Consider the following 24,164-nt stretch of genomic DNA (forward strand, 5'->3'; position numbering starts at 1 on the left):
TATATTCAGGGGCACAGTGTTTGTTACTATTTTACTCAGGGGCGCAGTGTTTGGTGCTATTATATTTAGGGGCACAGTTTGTGGCACCATGATAATTTTATCTTCACTTATATGTGTGGAAAAGTGAAGAGCCGAAGACATCTGAGAGGCAAATTCTGCAGAAATGGGTCATGGCTGGGAGAAGTCGTCATGAAGTCTGGACTGGATGGAGAAGAAAAGAGGAACAAAAACTACTAGAATCTGAGAATGATGGGAGGAAGAAAGTATGGAGAAGGCTTGGAACGGCTCATGATCCACAGCACACCACATCCTCTGTTAAACATGGTGGAGGCAATGTGATGGCATAAGCATGCATGGCTGCCAAAGGCACTGGGTCACTGGTGTTTATTGATGATGTGACTGAAGACAGAAGCAGGCGGATGATTTCTGAAGTGTTCAGGGATATACTTTCTGCTCAGATTCAACCAAATGCAGCAAGGTTGATTGGATGTTGCTTCACAGTACAAATCAACAATGACACAAATCATACTGCGAAAGCAACCCAGGAGTTTTTTAAGGCAAAGAAGTGGAATATTCTGCAATGTCCAAGTCAATCACCAGATCTCAACCCGATCGAACATGCATTTCAATTGCTTAACTCCTTAACGACCGTCCATCGTCTTTTGACAGCAGGTGGTGAAGGTCCACAGCCTACAATGACGTCTTTTGGCGTCGCTGTAGTTGAGGCTGATAACAGCTCCTGATCCTAGAGAAGCCTCCTGAACACAGCTGGGGTCAGAAAACATGCTGTTCAACCCTTTGATTACCGCGTTCTGTGACCGCGGCATGATCAAAGGGAATTTCCCACTTTGATCGCATCACCAGGATTCGGGTGATGCGATCAAACACTGGGGAATCCCTCTGCAGTCAGCCCTGGGGACCTACAAAGGACCCCAGGGCTGTCTGTTCCGTTTGCCTGCTGTTTGGGCACACTATGTGCTGCCCGATCAGCAGCCTGTGTCATAGTGATTATGTATTAGCATACAGGAGTATGCTAATAGATTAAAAGTAAAAAATAAAGTTATAACTAAAGTTATCCCTTAATGGGATTTAAAAAAAAAAATCCCCCCCCAAAAAAATAATTGCCCCTACACTAAATAAAAACAAAAAAACCTACACATATTAGGTATCTATACGACCGTAATAACCTGAAGAATTAATCTAATGGGTTATTTAGCGTGAAACGTGAATCGCATAAAAAATAAACAAGAAAAACAATACCAAGAATCGCTTTTTCCTATATTCCCGCCGTAAAAAAACTTTTTTTTACCCCCAAACTGTGGGGAAAAAAAACATTTACTATTTCTCTCGCATAAAACAAGGCCTCATAAGGCCACGTCAATGAAAAAATTAAAAAGTTATGGCTGCTGAAAGGCAGAGAGGCAAAAACAAAAATATTTAGCTGATCATTAATCCCTTTCCGCTTTTGGGCATGACTGTACGTCCAAATTCAAAGTACTTTCCCGCACACGGGCGTACAGTCACGCCCTGTAGATGAAGCCGGCACAGGAGCTGTGCGCGCTTCATCTACAGCGGCTGTCAGCTGTCATACACAGCGTACATCCCGCTGCAATGGCTGTGATGGCAGTTACCGCCGATCTCAGCCAATTAACCCCTTCAATGCGGCTGTCCATGGTGTCCGTCGTATTGAAGTGGTTGACAGAGGGAGGGAGCTCCCTCTGTACGCACCCGGGCCCCCCCCCCCCCACGATGGATCACGGATGGCGATGGTTGCTATGGCAACCAGGAAGCCATTGCTAGGCTTCCTGGTTGCGCAGGTACGGTAGCCTATTAGGTCCTGCCCGAGGGATGACAAAATAGGCTAACTGTCAGATGAAGAATTACAGTTACGATACACTGCACTATATAAGTAGTGCAGTGTATTGTACCGGGGATCAGAAGACCAGATCTTCAAGTCCCCAGGTAAGTGTAATAAAAAAAGTGAAAAAAGTAAAAAAAAATGTGAAAGAAAAATAAGTAAATAAAAGTTTTAACTAATAAAAACAACCATCGCCCTGTTTCCCTGATCAACTCCTTTATTATTAGAAAAAAAATGAAAACATGAAAAAAAACTATACATAGTAGGTATCGCCGCGTTCGGAACGGCCTGATCTATAAAAATATCTCATTATTTTTACCGATCGGTGAATACCATAAAATTATTTAATAAAAAAAATGTAATAAAAAGTGATCAAAAAGTTGCACGTAACGCAAAATGGTACCAATAGAAACTACAGTTTGTCACGCATAAAACAAGCCCTCCCCCACCGATATCAACTAAAAAATTAAAAAAAGTTATGGCTGTCAGAAAATGGCAACACTAAAACATGATTTTTTTAGAAAAGAGTATTTTTATTGTGGGAACGTAGTGAAACATAACAAAAACTATATAAATTTGGTGTCGCTGTAATCGTATCGACCCACAGAATGAAGTTAACATGTTGTTTATACTGCACGGTGAACACTGTAAAAAATAAAAAAACAAAACCGTGCTAGAATTGCTGTTTTTGGTTTCCTCATCTCCCCAAAAATTGAATAAATAGTGATAAAAAAAATCGCATGTACCCCAAAATGGAACCAATAAGAATTACAGCTCGTTCCACAAAAAACAAGCCCTCACACAGCTCTGTCAACGGAAAAATAACACGTTATGACTCTCAAAACGCAATGATGCTAAATGACGGCCCAGACTAATTTTTCAGGTCCAGTAGAATTTCACTAAATACCACACATCGTCATTAGCTGGACCCCACAAGTGGACCCTGTAGATGCAGCGGAGATGAGGAAACTTTAGGGCCTTATGCTGCTTATAGGGCTAGTGAAGAAGTCAAAGATTAGGCAATACTGGAGCGCAGATATTTTGTATAATACCCCAAAAACCCAGCCTGTGCATAAAAGATTGGTACCACACCAATCCATGGATTATTTATTCTCCCCATTATTACATCATCCTATTATGCCCTGATGCACTCCGCTCAGCTTACATATACCCTGATGTACTACGCACAGTTTACATATACCCTGATGTACTCCGCCCAGATTACATATGCCTCCACATTATAAGATATAATACCACTAAAACACCAAGCAAAATCTGCGCTTCAAAAGGCAAATGGTGGTCCAACTGAGCCTGGCAGTGTGCCCAAACGGCAATTTATGACCACATATGGGGTATTACTGTATTCTGGAGAACAATTTATGGGATGTTTGTCTACGGTGATACAAGCTGGGCACAACACTTTGGGCACTGAAATGGCATATCTGTGGAAAACGGCCATTTTCAATCTGCAATATCTATAGTTTACTTATTTTTGCAAAACACTTGTGTGTCAAAATTCTCACTACACCCCTAGATAAATTCTTTGGGGGATCTAGTTTCCAAAATGGGTTAATTTTTCGGAGGTACCACTATACTGGTACTATAGCTCAATGCAACATGGTGTAAAAAAAACGAATCTTGTAAAATCTCCACTCCAAATACTAAATGGCGCTCCTTCCCTTTAGAGCCTTGCTGTGTGTCCAAATAGCAGTTTATGACCACGTGTGGGGTATTTCCCTAAGAAATAAGCAAAGAAGTTGCTTTATAAATGTTACGGTGCTTTTTCTCCTTTATTTGTTGAGAAAATTAAAAATTTTGAACTAATGCTGCGTCTTATTGGAAAATAATGTAATTTTTCATTTTCACTGCCCATTTCTAATAAAATCTATGAGGCACCTGTGGGGTCAAAATGCTCACTACCACCCTAGATGAATTCCTTAATGGGTGTAGTTTGCCAAATGGAGTCACTTTTGGGTAGTTTCCACTGTACTGCTACCTAAGGGGCTTTGCAAAAGCGACATGGTGCAAAAAAAACAATCCAGCTAAATCTGCTCTCCAAAAGCCAAATTGCAGTCCTTCACTTCTGAGCCCTGATGTGTATTCATACAGTGGTTTATTAACACATATGAAGTATTTCCGTACTCTGGAGAAGTTGCTTTACAAATGTTACAGTGATTTTTCTCCTTTATTTGATGAGAAAATGAAACATTTTTACCTAAAGCTACGTCTTCACATGTTTTCATGTTTACTGCCCAATTCTAACGAAATCTATGAAACACCTGGGGGGGGGTCAAAATGCTCACTACACCCCTAGTTGAATTCCTCTAGGGGTGTAGTTTCCCAAATTGAGTAATTTTTTCGGGGTCTCTACTGTACTGGTACCTTAGGAGCTTTACAAATGCGACATGGTGCCGAGAATACAAACCAGCAAAATCTGTACTACAAAAGCTAAATGGCGTGCCTTCCCTTCTGAGTCCTGCCGCTTGCCCAAACAGCAGTTTATGACCACATGTTTGGTATTTCCGTACTCTGGAGAAGTTGCTTTACAAACGTTGGGGTGCTTTTCCTAATTTATTTGTTAAAAAAATAAAAAATTCTGAGGTAAATCTACATCTTATTGGAAAATAATGTAATTTTTCATTTTACTGCCCAATTCTAATGAAATCTATGAAATACCTGTGGGGTCAAAATGCTCACTACACCCCTAGATTAATTCCTCTTGGGGTGTAGTTACCCAAATGGAGTCACTTTTGGGGGGTTTCCTTTGTTTTTGCACCACAAGACCTCTTCTAACCAGACATGGTGCTGAAATATAATTTAAGAAAAGGAAGGCCGAAAATTCCACTAGATGCTCCTTTGCTTCTGGGGCCTTTGTTTCAGGCCCGTAGCACACTAGGGCCACATGTGGGATATTTCTAAAAACTGCAGAATCAGGGCAATAAATATTCAGTTGTGTTTCTCTGGTAAAAACCTTCAGTATTACAGGAAAAATGGATTACAATGGAATATCTGCAAAAAAAATTAAATTTGCAAATTTGCCTTCCAGTTTGCTTTAATTCCTGTGAAACGCATAAAGGGTTAAGAAACTTTCTAAATGCTGTTTTGAATACTTTAAGAGGTGCAGTTTTTAAAATGGGGTGATTTGTGGGGGTTCCTAATATATAAGGCCCTCAAAGCTACTTCAGATCTGAACTGTTCCCTAAAAAAATAGACTTTTGAAATTTTCTTGAAAATGTGTGAAATTGCTGCTAAACTTATAAGCATTGTAACGTCCTAGAAAAATAAAAAGATGTTCAAAAAATTATGCAAACATAAAGTAGACATATGGGAAATGTTAACTAGTCACTATTTTGTGTGGTATAACTATCTGTCTTACAAGCAGATACATTTGAATTTCGAAAAATGCAAATTTTTGCAAATTTTCTCTAAATTTTGGTGTTTTTCACAAAAAATATTGAATTTTTCGACCAAATTTTTTCACTATCATAAACTACAATGTGTCACGAGAAAACAATCTCAGAATCGCTTGGATAGGTAAAAGCATTCTGAAGTAATTACCACATAAAGTGACACATGTCAGATTTAAAAAATGAGGCTGTGTAATTTGGTCCAAAAGGGGTTGTCCAGGAAAAAAAAAATTCTGCCTGCAAAAAAACTCTGTGTGAACAGGGCCTTACAGTGAAGCAAGCACCAAACACTACACTTTTTTTTACATAATTTACTTTAAATGTATGTAATTGTCTCTCGCTATTATTCACTATATATATATATATATATATATATATATATATATATACACACGCACAGATCAAGCAATATAACCACATCCTGTTATTGAGATATATATATATATATATATATATATACACATATTTATTTTACTTTCTTTTTTTGCGTGTGTGTGTATATATATATATATATATATATACATATATATATATAAACATATATATATATATATATATATATATATATATATACATTATACACACATAGGCATAGGAGGGGGCGTGTTAGAGGAGAAACAAGGCGGCCAGGCGGCACAGAAAATCCTAGAGTAAAGGAGGAGGAGGTGTGGACGATGAGATAGGAGGAGGGGGGTGTACTATGATTGATGACGCTCCATGTCTTAGCTAAGACAGCACTTCCGACTGTGTAGAGACACGGTGCGTCATCCACTACCTTTAGGCTATATTCACACGACAGGGTCCGAGTGTCGGCCGATAAAAACTGCGGTTTTGGTCCGTTTTTCTTGGCTGTTTTGCATCCGTTCCGTTTCGGGCCCTGTTTCCGTTTTTAATGGCCGATTTTGACCTGTTTTGCATCAGTTTTCTTTCCTTTCAATTTCATTTGTACATTTTCTGCCACACACTGCCCTCTGTAGATAATGCCGCACACTACCCTCTGTAGATAATGCCACACACTACCTTCTATAGATACTGCCACAGCCCCCCTGTAGGTAATGCCACATAGCCCCCCTGTAGGTAATGCCACACAGCCCCCCTCTAGGTAATGAAACACAGCCCCCTCTAGGTAATGCCACACAGCCCCCCTGTAGGTAGTGCCACACAGCCCCCATGTAGGTAGTGTCACACAGCCCCCCTGTAGGTAGTGCCACACAGCCCCCATGTAGGTAGTGCCACACAGCCCCCATGTAGGTAGTGCCACACAGCCCCCATGTAAGCAATGCCACACAGTCCCCCTGTAAGTAATGCCACACAGCCCCCTGTAGGTAATGCCAGACAGCCCCCATGTAAGTAATGCCACACAGCCCCCTGTAAGTAATGCCACATGGCCCCCTGTAGGTAATGCCACATGGCCCCCTGTAGGTAATGCCACACAGGTAATGCCACACAGCCCCCCTGTAGATAATGCCACACATCCCCCTTTTATATAATTACCCCCCTTCCTGTAGGGGACAGCTCCAGGAGAAGTCCCTCTATATATGGACAGTGAAGTGAGGGACTTCTCCTGGAACGGAATCCCCGGCCACAGAGGTGGGGATTCCGCTTCAGAAGTCCCTGACATCACTGTGTCCATATATGGACAGTGAAGGCAGGGACTACTCCTGGTGCGGAATCACCGACCACAGCGTTGGGTATTCCGCTTCAGAAGTCCCTGACGTCACTGTTTCCATATATGGACAGTGAAGGCAGGGACTTCTCCTGGTGCGGAATCCCCGGCCACATCGTCGGCTGCTGTGGCCGGGGATTCAGCTTTAGGAACAGTTCCTGACTTCACTGTCCATATATATTTACAAAAATGTAAAAATGTTAAATGGTGTGCCACAACTCCCTGGTGCTGACAAGGTGTCCCCCAACATGGCTGTTAACCAAGATCTACAGTATCGGGTAGACAATATACGTGGGGAAATTTTTCAGCATCATAACCCTATCGCAGAGTGGTTTTAGGTCTGGCACACAAGCACATGCTAGGCGGACACCTACGGTGTGAGAAGACCAGGGAGCAGCTTTTCTTTTGGCCAGGGGTTGTTGCTGAAGTGCAGAGGTACTGTGAGTCCTGACCAGAGTGTCAACTAACTGCTCCTGTGTCACATATTAGGATTCCCTTGGTACCATTGCCCATTATAGAGGTACCATTTAAAAGGGTGGCAATGGATTTGGTGGGTCCTGTAGTAAAGTCTGCCGGGGGACATCAGTATATCCTGGTTGTGTTAAGACCCTATTACACGGGCTGACAATCGGCCAGTGCAGCGAGCGGCGATCAATGACACATCGTGGATCGGCGCTCATTTCCTCCTGTCACATGGAGCTATGGATGGGGACGAGCGGTCGTTACTCCAGTCACTTATCCCCATATGTTATGATCATGTCGGTAGCGCGTCTCCCTGTTTACACAGGGAGATGTGCTTCCGACAACGATAATATTTAACTTTTTTAAAACTATACGATCAGCAGATAATCAAGCGTTTGCTCGATCATCCGCGGATCGCTGCCCTGTTTACACAGGGCAATTATCGGCAACGAGCGTTCTATGAGTGCTTGTCAGCTCGATAATCGCCCAGTGTAAAACCCCCTTTAGACCACCCAACACTTTATCCTGAAGCATTGCCTTTGAGAAACACTTCCTCTAAACTAATTGCCAAAGAGCTCTTTTACATATTTTCTTGTACAGGCATAACCAAGAAGATTCTTACAGACCAGGAAACTCCTTTCATGTCTCGGTTCACTAAAGAAATGTGCATCACTGAGCTATAAAAGGTGTGCAATCTGTGCATTTGGGGGGCCATGTGAAAAGACAGAACCTATTTGTCTGCGGGACGAGTGCCATTTGTGTGAGGTAACACACAGTTTTAGTTTTGTATTGGGTGGTTATTAGTATGCCACTCATATAGTGACACTTGTAAATCTGTCAAAAATCATGGTGCAGGAATCCCAATAGCAAATGAAAATATATAATATAGTGAGGGGAAAAACGTGTTTAGTTAGTGCTCAGTCGGGAAGAGTTTAATTTGTGTTCTGTGCCCGAATGTAAAGGCTGTACGTTTTATTGTGTATTCTGCTACAAAATAAAGAACAGGCAGAGCACCTGTTTGGAAAAGAACTGTGCCACTGTCTTTAAACAATCCTCAAAATTGAAATTGCAACACCAAGAAGGAAAAGTTTTGGAATTGTGGAAATCACAGGATCGATAGACATGTTAATGATATGCAAATGTTAAAAAAATTGAAACACAATATTCCAAACATCTTGATTTATTCAGTATTGAGTATGAGCGCCACACACAGAAATACATGCACTTAAACGCCTTGGCATGCTATCAATGAGGTTATTAATGGCTGTCTGAGGAATGTTATGCCACGCTGAATGCACTTGGAAAGCAAATCATCAAGATTAGCTGCTGGCAGCTCCTTTTGCAATTTCCGATCAATGACATCCCAAATGTGCTCGATGGGAGACAAGTCCGGAGACGCTGCAGACCATGGTAGCTGGCTGCTCACAGTAGCAAGAGCAACATGCGGAATGGCGTTGCCCTGTTGAAAAACGGATTCTGGGACACTATGGAGAAATGGCAGTACCACTGGTTCCACGACCAAATCAATGTAACGCCAAGCTGTTAGTGTACCTGAAATGAAGACTAGAGGGGTCCGGCCATCGTACATTATGTCACCCCACACCGTAATCCCAGGAGTAGGATCAGTGAGACGTTCCCTTGTAAAGGCCTCTTCATGGCATTGCCCATGTGGTCTCCAGACCAATCTCCAGCTCTCTTTGCCTCTGAGACAAAAGCGGAACTCATCGCTGAAGAGGATAGACCTCCATTACAGCCACCATTGCCGTCTTGCTGTGCACCATGATACCACTTGAGAGCAGTGGCGTGTGGTCAGTGGAACACCTGTAGCTGGACATCTGGCTCGCAGCCCAATGTTGTGCAAATTCCTTCTGATGGTTTGTGTCGACACTGGTTGCCTCCCTAGGCTTGGGATATGTGGTCTAATTTCACTTGCAGTACAGAATGGTTCACAGTGCCCCATTCTTCACGCACCTCTTGCTTTCATTTCCTTTCATTGTTGTTCTCCTAAATTCCAAAGCACGCAACTTGAACAGTGCTGAAATCTCGATCGCGTAGCGATCTGCCGGAGTGATAAACCAAGGTCTCTCAGTTCAAGAATTTTGTCCTTCTCAGTTTGCGACAAGTGGCGATAACTGACAGGTCGACAAACAGGAGATCATTTGCTTGCCCTTCTTGGTGTTGTAATTTAAACGTTTAGGAGTATATATATATATATATATATATATATATATACATATATATATAGCAATAGAAAGCAGCAGCACTCACTAGAGACAAGTGTGTAGGTGCCAAGCAAGTCGTCCAGATCCAAGGACAAAGCAGTATACAAAAGTAGAAATCTTGCAGCACTCCAAAATGTGAAAAATAAGTGGTTTATTCAGCCAATAAACAGCGACGTTTCTGTCCTACAATAGGACCTTTATCAAGCATGATAAAGGTCCTATTGTAGGACAGAAACGTCGCTGTTTATTGGCTGAATAAACCACTTATTTTTCACATTTTGGAGTGCTGCAAGATTTCTACTTTTACATATATATATATATATATATATATATATATATATATATATATATATACAACAGGGGAGGTCGGACCGCTCTGGGACTAAAATAGTCTAAATCAGAAAAATTCTTAGTCAAAGTAATAGAAAAGTGTGGGGCAAGATGCAATTTGCTGAAAAAAATGTATATTTAGGAAATTTGTTATAGCCTCAGAAGTTATAAGTCCTTCAATTAAAAGCTTTGATTGCTTAAACATTTACTTTCCACATCAAAACCTATTAGTGATAATGTACAATATGTACAGTCTAATGGCTTGTGAGCAATTTCCTCTCACTTTATAATTTCAAAAAAGTCAGCTATCAAGCCAAAACAAATGGATACTGGTCTCTAGTCAAAAGCATAGCTGAAATGTTTGCATCTAGGAAATATTACAGCCTCAGAGGCATTTAGTCTAGCTATTAAATTCTCAGATTGCTAAACCATTTACTCTCTCCACCAAGACTATGATTACAAATAAGTCTAAGTGCCTGGTGATGTGATTTGTAATGTATTTATTTTGAATCATGGTAAGACTCAACTATTAGTATTGTAGACTAATTCTAAAACAGCACAAATGCAATTGAAAATAAATCAAAATGACTAACCTCACTGTATGTGCCATCATCATTGCACTCCGGGATAAACACTTGCTGGAATTCTTTGCGGGCTTGCTCTTGAGTGTATTTCCTCTCTGCAACACATCTGGAAACATCTTAAAATAAATAATGGGAAAAAGTTAGCCATATTATGTCATATAGAACCTTCATCTCCAAAGTTTTACCATCTGAAGTTGTCAAGCTTAGCCACAAAATTATCCTTTGTGCATATCTATATAACTATAGACAAAATTATTTTTCAACAAATCCTCCCAAAGAAATTATAATGTAAATTGTATCTCACTTTTTTTTTATATATAGCATCGATATAGGGAAAACAAAGTATAAAAAGACCACCGAAGGTTGGTATTGGACAACTTGGGCACACAAGAGGAAATTATACTTAGGGCCCACCCTACATTTATACAGAACCTGTGTACTTTAATTGCATCACTAATTGGTTGTTATCATTGCAAATAATAAGAATAATTATTTGAGAATAGATTTAATAAAAGTAGTCCTTTGCAGCAAGTGAATGGTCCTGTTGAATTGAGGGGCAATGTTTTTTGTGTCAAGACCTGGGCCCACTGAATGATCCTTTAGTACTCTAGTGAGTCAATCCAACCCTGTGGCCACCCAGTGTACTCAAAATAGGTCCATGTGCCCGCTGTGTGAAAGCGGTATCACGATGAATTCAAAAGTGACAAAGATTACTTTTCTTCAAATCGATGTATTCTTTCTTGTATGTATATAATTCTAAATATCACTCATCAGTTTAGTGTTAATGAATTTATATTGCACATTGTTACAAACTGTACCAGTATAAGAGTTCTGAGTAAATTAATGATTTTATTGGCAAATTTCTAGCATTTTATGATGGCTTTATTAGGATTAAACAATATATCACTACTTCTAAAACATAGTTACATAGTACGGTTGAAAAAATACATGTGTCCATCAAGTTCAACCAAGGTAAGAGAGAAAGGGAAACAAGAATTCTACACATTGACATAGGAGCTGATATTTTTTAGTTCTAGGAAATTATCTATGCCTTTTTTAAAGCCATCTACCAGGGGAGTAGCTAAAGGTTCATGGGCCTCGGTGCAAAAGTTCTTCTTGGGGCCCCCACAAAACTTCTCATGACCGACGGCCCACAGCTTTCAGGTGCATCGCTGGGTCTCCTAAGTAACCCAACGATGCAGCACTAGGAGCCAGGGGCGTCACTAAGGTCTTAAAATGTCAGGGGCAATAGCCCCAATACATATGTCTCACCCAAAAAATGTCTGCGCGTGTATGTATGTGTGCATGTGTATGTTCACAAATGCCAGAAGTCCAGAAAGCAAAATGGAGGAGCTGGAGGCCTTGGTACTGGAAGAAAATATAGATATAGTTGGTGTTGCTGAAACATGGCTAGACTCTTCACATGATTGGGCTGTAAATCTGCAGGGTTTTACACTGTTTCGGAAAGAAAGGGCGAATAGTTTCGGTGGTGGTGTATGTCTGTATGTGAGAAGTGATATGAAGGTGAGTGTGAATGAGACATTAGAGGGTGAAGATTGTGAGGAGGTTGAAACCTTGTGGGTGGAATTACAAAGGGAGGTAAACACTGAAAAAATTACTTTTGGTGTAATCTATAGACCCCCCCAATATAACTGAGGAGATGGAATGTCAGCTATATAAACAGATGGAGCGGGCTGCACAGGCTGGTACAGTAGTGATAATGGGAGATTTTAATTACCGGGATATGAATTGGTGTCATGGTTTGGCTTCAACTGCAAAGGGGAGAAATTTCCTCAACCTGTTGCAGGAAGATTTTATGGGCCAGTTTGTGGAAGACCCGACTAGAGGTGAAGCTGTGTTGGATCTGGTCATTTCTAATAATGCAGAGCTTGTTGGGAACGTCAATGTTCGTGAAAACCTCGGTAATAGTGATCATAATATAGTTACATTTTACCTATATTGTATAAAACAAACACAGGTTGGGAGGGCAAAAACAGTTAATTTTAAGAAGGCCAATTTCCCCAGGATGAAGGCTGCAATTCAGGACTGGGAAGAACTAATGTCAAATAATGGTACAAATGATAAATGGGAGATTTTCAAATCTACTTTGGGTAATTATAGTGCAAAAGTATAAACGACTAAAATTAAACCTCACATGGCTTACACCTTCTGTAAAAAGGGCAATACATGACTAAAAAAGGGCATTTGAAAAATACAAATCTGAAGGTACAGCTGTAGCCTTTGTAAGTATAAAGAGCTTAATAAAATCTGTAAAAAGGTAATAAAATCAGCAAAAATACAAAATGAAAGACAGGTGGCCAAGGATAGTAAAACAAATCCCAAAAAATTCTTCAAGTATATAAATGCAAAAAAGCCAAGGTCTGAACATCTGGGACCCCTAGATAGTGGTAATAGGGAGTTGGTCATACGGGCTCAAGAGAAGGCAAAGATACTAAATGGGTTATTCAGCTCTGTATATATAACAGAAGAAAGAGCAGCTCATGTAGCTGGTTCCAGTGCTGTTAATATATCAGTTGATATACTGAATTGGATGAATGTAGATATGGTGCAAGCTAAATTAAAAAAAAAAAATGTACACAAGGCCCCGGGACCAGATGGGTTACACCCTAGAGTTCTTAAGGAGCTTAGTTCAGTTATTTCTGTCCCCCTCTTCATAATATTTAGAGATTCTCTAGTGACTGGTATAGTGCCAAGGGACTGGCGCAGGGCAAAGGTGGTGCCTATTTTCAAAAAAGGCTCTAGGTCTTCCCCGGGTAATTATAGACCAGTAAGCGTAACATCCATTGTGGGGAAAATGTTTGAGGGGCTATTGAGGGACTATATACAGAGTTATGTGACAAAAAATAGTATTTTAAGTGACAGCCAGCACGGTTTTACTAAGAACAGAAGCTGTCAAACCAACCTGATTTGTTTTTATGAAGAGGTGAGCAGAAGCCTAGACAGAGGGGCTGCTGTGGATGTAGTGTTTTTGGACTTTGCAAAGGCATTTGACACTGTCCCTCATAGACGTCTAATGGGTAAATTACTATACGTTTAGAAAATATAGTTTGTAATTGGATTGAGAATTGGCTCAAGGACCGTATCCAGAGAGTTGTGGTCAATGATTCCTACTCTGAATGGTCCCCAGTTATAAGTGGTGTACCCCAGGGTTCAGTGCTGGGACCACTATTATTCAACTTATTTATTAATGATAAAGAGGTTGGGATTAATAGCACTATTTCTATTTTTGCAGATGACACCAAGCTATGTAGTAATGTTCAGTCTATGGAAGATGTTTGTGAATTGCAAGCTGATTTGAACACACTAAGTGTTTGGGCGTCCACTTGGCAAATTAAGTTTAATGTAGATAAATGTAAAGTTATGCATCTGGTTACCAACAATCTCCATGCATCATATGTCCTAGGGGGAGCTACACTGGGGGAGTCACTTGTTGAGAAGGATCTGGGTGTACTTGTAGATCATAAACTAAATAACAGCATGCAATGTCAATCAGCTGCTTCAAAGGCCAGCAAGATATTGTCGTTTATTAACAGAGGCATGGACTACAGAGGCATGGACTCACGGGACATGGATGTAATATTACCACTTTACAAAGCATTAGTGAGGCCTCATCTAGAATATGCAGTTCAGTTCTGGGCTCCAGTTTATAGAAAGGAGGCCCTGGAGTTGGAAAAACTACAAAGAAGAGCAACAAAGCTAATAAGGGGCATGGAGAATCTAAGTTATGAGGAAAGATTAAGAGAACTAAACCTATTTAGCCTTGAAAAAAGACGACTAAGGGGGACATGATTAACTTCTATAAATATATGTATGGCACATACAAAAAATATGGTGAAATCCTGTTCCATGTAAAACCCCCTTAAAAAACAAGGGGGCACTCCCTCCGTCTGGAAAAAACAAAGGTTCAACCTGCAGAGGCGACAAGCCTCCATTACTGTGAGAACAGTGAATCTATGGAATAGTCTACCGCAGGAGCTGGTCACAGCAGGGACAGTAGATGGCTTTAAAAAAGGCTTAGATCATTTTCTAGAACAAAAAAATATTGTATGTGTAGAAATTTTTTACTTCCCCTTTCCCATCCCTTGGTTGAACTTGATGGACATGTGTCTTTTTTCAATTGATACAGTGGCTCAACAGACAGTATCACGCATCATAGGCTTAGATATAGGGTCCAGCTCACTGACATTGCGGCTGCAGCGCTAAACCCGGGAAAGGTAAGTGAAATAATTATCATAGTTTGGTAAAGGTGTGCCAACGTATTTCCGTGCTTTCTCACTGGGTGGGTTAGTGTGATTTTTTTTTTTTGTAGACAGGCTTTCCCTATATTACAGGATGGCGGTCAAAAACGTATCCCAATCCTAATGAAGCAGGGATCACCTGCGAAACATTGAGCTCCTGGTTTTATTTATTTTATTTATTGTTTTATTAATGTATTTTACCAGTCTTTTGACAAAAACTTTTTAAATGGGAAAAAAATTAAAAGTAACTTTTTGACCCAATGCTGAGGTCTGGTCTGTTACTTTTTCACAGGCATACAAAGCCTTACTGATCTATACGATCACTTCACCAGCACGACCTGTGATATAGCAGGACTACTGGAGGACTATTTACAGACCACAGATGGGTCGGGCTCTCTTTGCTTGAGAATTTTAATTCTAATAATTGTTTTGCTTTTTTATGTGTTACTAATTTTTTCTGAGTTTGTGTTGTTTTACATGTTCAGCTGTTGGACTACTTCGGATTCAAGGACTACTTTGATAATGGAGTTTTTTTTATTCTCAATAAAATGGTTAATAAGGGTTGTTTTTTTTTTTATTTCAATAAAATATTTTTTCTGTCTTGTTAAAAGAATCATACACGGAGAGAAAAACAGGACAGGTAAGATTGTAAATACCTGGTGGTCAATAGAACAACCCACCATCGGACATCAATTAACACTATATGCACTTCTATATGCGGACCGGAAATAGCTGAACCACAGTGTAAAATACACAATGGCATATTTGTAATTGTAAGAAAATGAAGATATCGTGAATAGGTAAATGATAGATGTCCTACAGCCTGCAATAACCTACTCAAAACAATTGTGAAGTGACATACAGGAAGTACTCACTCCCTATCACATAATGACAAGGTGACACAATAGAAATAATGAAGACATACTCTGAGACATAGTGGGGAATGGAAAATGGCAGCGTCAGGTGTGGCAAAGGAAAGTCCTGGAGACTGACTTCATTCTGCTAGGTCAGAATCAAAATCAGCTGATCATGCCATACACCTGTAGTTTTAGCAGACCTCGGTCACATTCGATTGATCATTTGCCAATTTGCGCAAGACCACTGTTGTTGTTTTTTTGTTTTTAATGTTTTCCTGATCTGCCAATTTAGTCTAAACTCTAAACGATCCCTTGGATAATTAAGGCCTCGTGCACACTTACATTACCGTTTTCACGGCCGCTTTTGACGGATCCGTGAACCCGTTTTAGCCGCCGTGTGATTTCCGTGTGCACTCCCATGTGCACTCCGTGTTTCCGTTTCCGTGCGCCAAGCATGGTACTTCCAGGGTGCTGAAAGAGTTAATGGGCTGCACTGATCGGCGGTAACTGTTTCAGCACCCTGGACAGTACCATGCTCGGTGCGCGGAAAAGAAAATTTTAATGTAATAAAAAAATTTTTTTTTTAAAAAGTTCATACTTACATTCCTCCTGTCCGGCCTCCAGCGATGACGTTCAATCCATGTCGCCGCTGCAGCCAATTACAGGCTGTAGTGGCGGTCACGCACGTCAGGATGACGTCAGAAGGCCGGCCTCCAGGTATGACGCTTCATCCCACGTGACCGCCTCTGCAGCCAATCACAGGCTGCAGCGGCCTCTGCAGCCAATCACAGGCTGCCGCATCACAAAAGAAGGTCGGACTGGAGGAAGAAGAGGGACTAGTCACCAAGTCAACGACTGGGTACATATGAAATGCTTTTTATTTTATTTTGAATCAGCAGCCTCTTTTTTCTATCAGTTATTGATAGAGACAAGTGGCTGCCGGTTAGTGTAATATTTTTCTAATGTTTTTCTGCCCGCCCGGCGGTTGCTAGGCAACGGCTCCGTCACACACGGACGGCACACGGATGCCTTCCGTGTGTCTTCAGTTTTTTTGACGGCCCCATTGACTTGCATGGGCCTCACGGTCACGGAATCCCGGACCAAAGTAGGACATGCTCTACTTTGGATCGGAACGGAGCAACGGACCGTCAAAAAAACTGTAGTGTGCATGGCCCCATTGAAATGAATGGGTTCAGGGTGCTATCAGTGACAAAAACGGATAGCACCCTGAAGGAAAAAACTGAAGTGTGCATGAGGCCTTAATCGGTCACATTCTGGCCGATTAAAATGTTATGTGTATGGTCAGCTTTACTGAAAATGACAAAGCTGTGTTCAGAAGAAAATAGCCTCTGATTTTCATCAATTTTTGAAGCGGAAACGTTTTTTGAGGTGTTTTTTTTAGAAGTTTTTGGAGCTATTTTTCTATTGACACAATGTAAAACAGCCCCTAAAACGACTCAAGAAGTGACATGCTCCTTCTTTTTACGAAACACATTGATTTCAATGGGCAGATGTTTGTAGGTGTTTAGCTTCCTTTTTTCAGGCATATTTTGAGGCATTTACTCCCCGAAATACGTCTGAAAACTCTGCGTGTTAACATATCCTTAAAAACAGCTCCTGATTTTCAGACGTTTTTTAAGCCATTCACATTTTTCGAGGCGTTTTTCGCTGCGTTTTTTTACGGCCGTTTTTTGGAGTCAATGAAAAACGGCTCCAAAAACGTACCAAGAAGTGACCTGCACTTGTTTTTCGCGGGCGTCTTTTTACGCGGCCGTTTTTCAAAACGGCCACGTAAAAAAACGGCCCGTCGGAACAGAACGACGTTTTTCCTATTGAAATCAATGGCCAGATGTTTGGAGGCGTTCTGCTTCAGATTTTTTGACCTTTTTTCGGGCGTTTACGGCCTGAAAAACGTCCGAAAATAGGCCGTGCGAACATACGCTTGCACACGCATGTAAAAACACCCGTAATTACGGGCCCATAGACTTCTACTGGCCACGGGTACCTTCCCGTTTGCTTACGGAAAGGTGCCCGGGCCGTTGAAAAATATGGAACATGTCCTATTTCAGGCCATAATTACGGCACGGGCAGGCCCATAGACGTCTATGGGGCTCCCGTAATTACTGGTGGCTACGTGTGTGCACCTGTAATTACGGGAACATTGCTAGGCGACGTCAGGGGATAGTCACTGTCCAGGGTGTTGAAAGAGTTAACTGATCGGCAGTAACTCTTTCAGCACCTGGTACAGTGACTACCGCTAAATAGTATTAAAAGTTAACTTACCCAAAAATCCCTGCTTCTTCCTCCAGTTCGGCCTCCCGGGATGACATTTCATCCCATGTGACCGCTGCAGCCAATCACAGGGAGGTCAGACTGGATGTGAAAAGAGGGACGCGTCACCAAGACAACAGCCGGGTACGTATGAACTTCTTTTACTTTCAATCGATGCAGAAACTTTGCCCCGAAAGGGCTGCCCCTTCTCTCTATCCAGCACTGATAGAGAGAAGGGGCTGCCGATTAGTGCAGAGAAAACGGGTCCGTAAATACGGGTGGAATACTGGTGATAACAGACCCGTATTTACGGGCAGGGTCCGTAAATACTGGTGGAATATGGGTCGAATACGTGTGACAAAGGACCCGTATTTACGCCAGTATTTAAGGGAGTAAAAAAATACGTTCGTGTGCATGATGCCTCAATATATCCGCACACCTGGGAATTTTAACCTTATACCATTCAAGACAAGCACCACTAATGTACGAATCCACAAGCTCTCATTATGATATTCTCTATTCCAGGGGCATTGCTTGGGTCTTAAAAGATCAGGTACACAAGACCCAAGACATATATTTACATTTTTACATAAAAACGGTTTCATTTGTTAGAATATTGTGGACCGCTCTGCACATGAGCAATACCGCGGTCTGCTCTTATCCTCTTTACTACTCACGCGCAAGCTCAGTAGGGTCAGAGGGACGCCGATATGGCATCCTTTAAGTATACAGCGTGTGTCCATCAGGTGGTGAGTAATATCCTCTAGATGTCACATATAATTATTAATTTAATACTCCTATTAATTCACATCAGTGTACTGTGGAGAATATCCACTTAATCATATAACACTTTTGAACTGTACTGGTGTTAGACACTATCTATTACACATGAATTTAGTATCACTGTTTTTAGACACATCATTGATGAATAATTGTATTTTATTATTTATTTTTTAAATGTATTAATTAATTCACTGTAACACCAGGGTATATAAAACCCATGTATATGTGTGTATGTATGTATGTATGTATATATATATATATATATATATGATGGCATATCTATAGGACTACGACCCTATAGCTATGGATAGGATTAGATACATTGGCTCAGCAGACTTTATCACATATTATAGGCTTAGATATAGGGCCCAGCTCGCTGACATTGCGGTTCCAGCGCTGGACCCAGGAAAGGTAAGTATAAGAATTGCTTTGTTTTTTTTTAACTGTTAGGATATGTTCACACGGCCTATTTACGGACATAATTCAGGCGTTTTACGCCTCAAATTACGCCTGAAAAGACGGCTCTATTATGCCTACAAACATCTACCCATTGATTTCAATGCGTTTTACGATGTTCTGTTCAGACGAGGTGTTTTTTTACTCGTCGCTGTCAAAAGACGACGCGTAAAAAGACGCCCGCCTCATAGAAGTGCATGTCACTTCTTGGGACGTAATTGGAGCCGTTTTTCATTGACTCCATTGAAAAACAGCTCCAATTACATCCGTAATGGACGCCACAAAAAACGCGTGCACTTGCAAAAACTTTATCGTGCCAATTCCACCACCTTGTCACCCTCTGGTGTTGTTCGCTATTTCGTTGTATTTATTGCTATTTGATTTTTCCAATAAAGTGGGAACAGAGTTTCCCCCACCTTTATCACACATCGCTGGATCATTCCTCCTTTTTGCTACACTTGCAAAAACGTCTGAAATTCAGGAGCTGTTTTCGCCTGAAAACAGCTCCGTAATTTCAGACGTATTTGGCGTTGCCGTGTGAACATACCCTTACTAATTCATTTGGTGTGTTTGTGTTTTTTTTACAGGTTCGGATTTTGTAATACCTCGGATTCAAGGACTACTTCGATGACAGCTTTTTTATTCTCAATAAAATGGTTAATGAGGGTTGTGTTTTTTTTTATTTCAATAAAAAAAATGTCCCTGTCCTTGTATTTTTTTAAACGTAATAACTACCGCCTTAGTAATGGACGCTGGCTGATTGACATCGTCCATTACTAAGGCGGGGCTCAGTGTTAGCTGGTGCAGAGTCTAACACTAACCCCTCATTATTACCCCGGTACCCACCGCCACTAGGGGTACCATGAAGAGCTGCGTACGATCCAGTATCCGACCATCTGTAGTGATGGTCGGATACTGGGGCGACTGCAGGCTGGTATTATTAGGCTGGGAAAGGCCAAAAACAGTGGGCCATCTCACCCTGGTAATGCTAGCCTGCTGCCGCTATGTTGTATCTGGCTAGTTATGAAAAATGGGGGGACCGCAGGTTTTTTTCCATTTAAAAAAAAAAAACACGTGGCGTCCCACCCAATTTTTCATAGCTAGCCAGATGCAACACAGCAGCAGCGGGCTTTCCCAGCCTAATAATACCAGCCTGCAGCCGTCCCAGTACCCGGGCCTCACTACAGAGGGTCGGGTACTGGATCGTAACTGGCTCTTCCCGGTACCCCTGGTAGCGGTGGGTACCAGGGTAATAATGGGGGCTTAGTGTTAGACTCTGCACCGGCTAACACTAAGCCCCGCCTTAGTAATGGACGATGTCAATCAGCCAGCGTCCATTACTAAGGCGGTAGTAATTAAGTTTAAAAGAAAATACAAAAACATAGAAGAAATATTTTATTGAAATAAAAAAAAAACACACAACCCTCATTAACCATTTTATTGAAAATAAGAAAAGCCGTTGTCGAAGTAGTCCTTGAATCCAACAACCGAACCTGTAAAAAGACACAAACACAAAGACAGCGTGATACTGTCTGTTAGACCATGTATCTAAGCCTCCCACAAGGTAGGCTTAGATACAAGGCCCCAGCAGACAGTTATCTTATACTGTATAAGATTACTGTCTGCTGGGGCCCTGTATCTAAGCCTACTATTTGGTAGACTTAGATACAGGGCTCATCAGAAAGCATCACACATGGGTCATGTATCTAAGTGTAACGTCTATGGCCGGGGTCGTGGTTCAGACTTACCCCTTGACGGCCCCGGCCATGGACATCTCTCTTCACGGTGTCAGCTCCCTCCAGGGAGATGCCGGCACTCACTTCCAGGTCCTCGGACTGATTCCCGCAGGGCGCGCGCGCCCGCGCGTGCACGGCTTTAAAGGGCCAGTACACGTCCAGCTGTCACCCATCAATTATTAGCCCAAATGGCTGCTGGACTATAAAAAGGGGCTCTGCCCACTGGTTCCTTGCCTGAGCGTTGTTGTATACCTAAGTTTGTCTTGCAAATGGTCTCCCAGTGTTTTCCAGTCCCAGTGTTATCCGTTCCTGCTGCCTGTACCCTGTATCCCGTGCTATTGTATCTACAGTGAAACTCATGTCGAGTCTTCCGCTGCATGCACGGTGCTACCTGCTGAGAAAGTCAAGTCGTGCCTTCCGCTGCACCCACAGTGCCCTGCTGTGAAAGTCAAGTCCTGCTTCCGCTACTGTCTACATTGCCTCAGGTATACAGGAACTACAGACATTGTTTTGTACCTTGTTGGCCAGCTGCTACTCCGCTACGCGGTACGGCCCAGTGGGTTCACACCCCACGCCGTGACAGTACGCTCAGGCCATGGACCCCGCTGGCCAAGTCAAGAGCCTGTCATCCTTCCGCCACCACTCCTATTCAAGCTCCTCCGATCGACCCTCCTGCTACACATCCTGGCAGTCCCAGGTCGGACCCTCGGTTCTCGCTGCCATTGCCACCTCGGTTCCATGGAGACGCAAGTTCGTGCAGGGGTTTTCTGAATCAATGCCAAATCCACTTCACTCTGCACGCCCGAGCATTTCCTTCGGACGGAGCCAGGATCACATTCATTATATCTCTACTCGCCGGCAAGGCCCTGGCATGGGCGAATCCAATCTGGGAACGACAGGGACCCGAGACTTCAAGGGGTTCGTGCGGTTGTTCCGTTCCGTATTTGAGGAGCCTAGACGAGCCTTATCGGCAGCCACTGATATCTTGAACCTGCGTCAGGAGGACGCCTCCGTGGGCGAATACACCATCCAGTTCCGGACTCTGGCAGGAGAATTGTCCTGGAACAATGAGGCCTTGGTAGCATCCTTCTGGCATGGCATTTCACCTGAGATCAAGGACGAACTGGCTGCTCAAGATCTCCCAGCTGCCCTGGATGACCTGATTCTACTGGCTACCCGTGTGGACATAAGGCTCAGAGAGAGATCTCAAGAGATTCTACAGGAGAAACGGCTTCCTAGACTGGCGCCCAACTTCCAGCAACCCCTCTTGCCTTGCTCATCTGCTTCGCCCAAGGTTCCGATGCAGGTGTATTGGTTTAAACTGTCCGTTCAAGAAAAACAGCGCAGGTGCACCTCTGGACTCTGTCTGTATTGCGGCCTCGCTGGCCATGTCGTGCGTCTGTGCCCCCAAAGGCCTAAGAAACCCCAACGCCTGGGATTGGTTGGAAAGACAACCCTGGGCAGTACTGCACTTAAAAGAGAACTCTCGTCCAAACTATTTATTCCTGTGACCATCGTCGCTGGCGAGAGACCTCATCCAGTCTCTGCCTACCTGGACTCTGGCTCCGCAGCTGATTTCATCTGCCAAGACCTTGTGGATCTTCTTCAATTGCCTACTGTTTTGCTGGAGAGACCGTTGATCGTTGCCTTGGTAGATGGACTGCCTTTGCCTGACCCAGTATTGTCTGTGACCAAGCCATTAAGACTTCAAGTGGGAGCTCTTCATTCTGAGCTCATCTCCATGTATGTCCTGTCCAAGGCCGTCAACCCCGTGCTGCTGGGTTTGCCTTGGCTCCGTCTTCACGCCCCAGTCCTGGATTGGAACTCCAGAGAGGTTCTCCAGTGGGGTCCCAAGTGTCTCAACCGCTGTCTGGGGCATGTCCATCCTTCCCAGCCTTCTCCGCATCAGTCATTGGCAGGGCTGCCTCCATGTTACTCTCAGTTCGCTGATGTCTTCAACAAAAAGGAGGCAGAGACATTGCCACCACATCAAGAATATGATTGTCCTATCGACTTGGTTCCTGATTCGTCCCCTTCTCGCGGTAGAGTATACCCCTCTCCTTGCCAGAGACCCAGTCTATGTCGGCCTACATTAAGGAGAATCTTGAGAGGGGCCTTATACAATAGTCTCCATCCCCGGCCGGAGCCGGGTTTTTCTTTGTCAAAAAGAAGGATGGATCCCTTCGACCCTGCATTGACTACCGAGGCCCCAACCAGATCACTGTGAAGAACAAGTACCCTTTGCCGTTGATTTCGGAACTCTTTGATCGTATACAGGGGCGAAAAAAATTTCCAAGCTTCACCTCCGGGGGGCTTACAATCTAATCTGGATCCGTCAGGGTGACGAGTGGAAGACTGCATTTAACACACGTGATGGACACTACGAGTATTTGGTCATGCCCTTCGGCCTGTGTAACGCTCCCGCAGTATTTCAAGAATTTGTGAATACCATTTTTCGTGATCTCCTCTATGTCTGTGATGTGGTGTATCTCGATAATATCTTGATTTTTTTCCCCAGATCTTGTGACTCATCAGGGCCATGTCCGCCAGGTGTTGCTTCGATTAAGGGAGAATCATCTTTACGTCAAGTTGGAGAAGTGCGTGTTCCAAGAGAAGTCACTACCCTTCCTGGGCTATATAATCTCTGATCAGGGTCTCAAGATGGACCCTGAAAAGGTCAAGGCTGTCCTGGAGTGGCCACGTCCCCAAGGCTTAAGGGCCATACAACGCTTCCTGGGATTCGCCAACTTCTACAGACTGTTCATTCCCAACTTCTCTTCTTTGACAGCCCCCATCTTCACCCTCACTAAAAAGGGTATGAATGCCAAGGTATGGACTCCAGAGGTGGAAGTCGCATTTAAAACCTTAAAAAAGGCCTTCATGTCAGCCTCTATTCTTCATCAGCCTGATGTGTCTCTACAGTTTTCATTAGAGGTGGACCCCATGAAGAGAAAGGCAGACACTAGAAGACAAGAACCTCCCCAGTTTCTTCCAGGTACAAAGGTCTGGCTTTCTTTCAGGAATATCCGGCTGAGGGTGCCATCTTGCCCCCAGGTTCCTTGGACCCTTCGAGATTCTACTACAGATCAATCCTGTGTCGTACAAGCTTCGACTGCCTCCTACCCTCAAGATCCCTAACTCCTTCCACGTCTCCTTGCTAAAACCCGTGGTTCTGAACCGCTACTCCAGGACTCCTAGTTCCGCAGTGGCTCCTGGCGGTTCATCCGGAACTTTCGAAGTGAGGGAGATCCTGGCTACCAAGAAAGTAGGAGG

General features: G+C 42.7%; 1 protein-coding gene across 2 annotated transcripts in view; it reads right to left on the reverse strand.

Moving 5' to 3' along the window:
- SMOC2 (SPARC related modular calcium binding 2) overlaps positions 1-24,164 on the reverse strand; it is a 326,181-nt gene that overhangs the window by 166,696 nt on the left and 135,321 nt on the right. For both annotated transcript variants that reach the window (XM_075862596.1, XM_075862597.1), the window contains one exon: positions 10,539-10,645. In XM_075862596.1, coding sequence (XP_075718711.1) covers positions 10,539-10,645 — 107 coding nt within the window. The remainder of the gene's footprint in view (positions 1-10,538; positions 10,646-24,164) is intronic.

Source organism: Rhinoderma darwinii, chromosome 4 (assembly GCF_050947455.1).
Source record: "Rhinoderma darwinii isolate aRhiDar2 chromosome 4, aRhiDar2.hap1, whole genome shotgun sequence".
Classification (NCBI taxonomy): domain Eukaryota; kingdom Metazoa; phylum Chordata; class Amphibia; order Anura; family Rhinodermatidae; genus Rhinoderma; species Rhinoderma darwinii.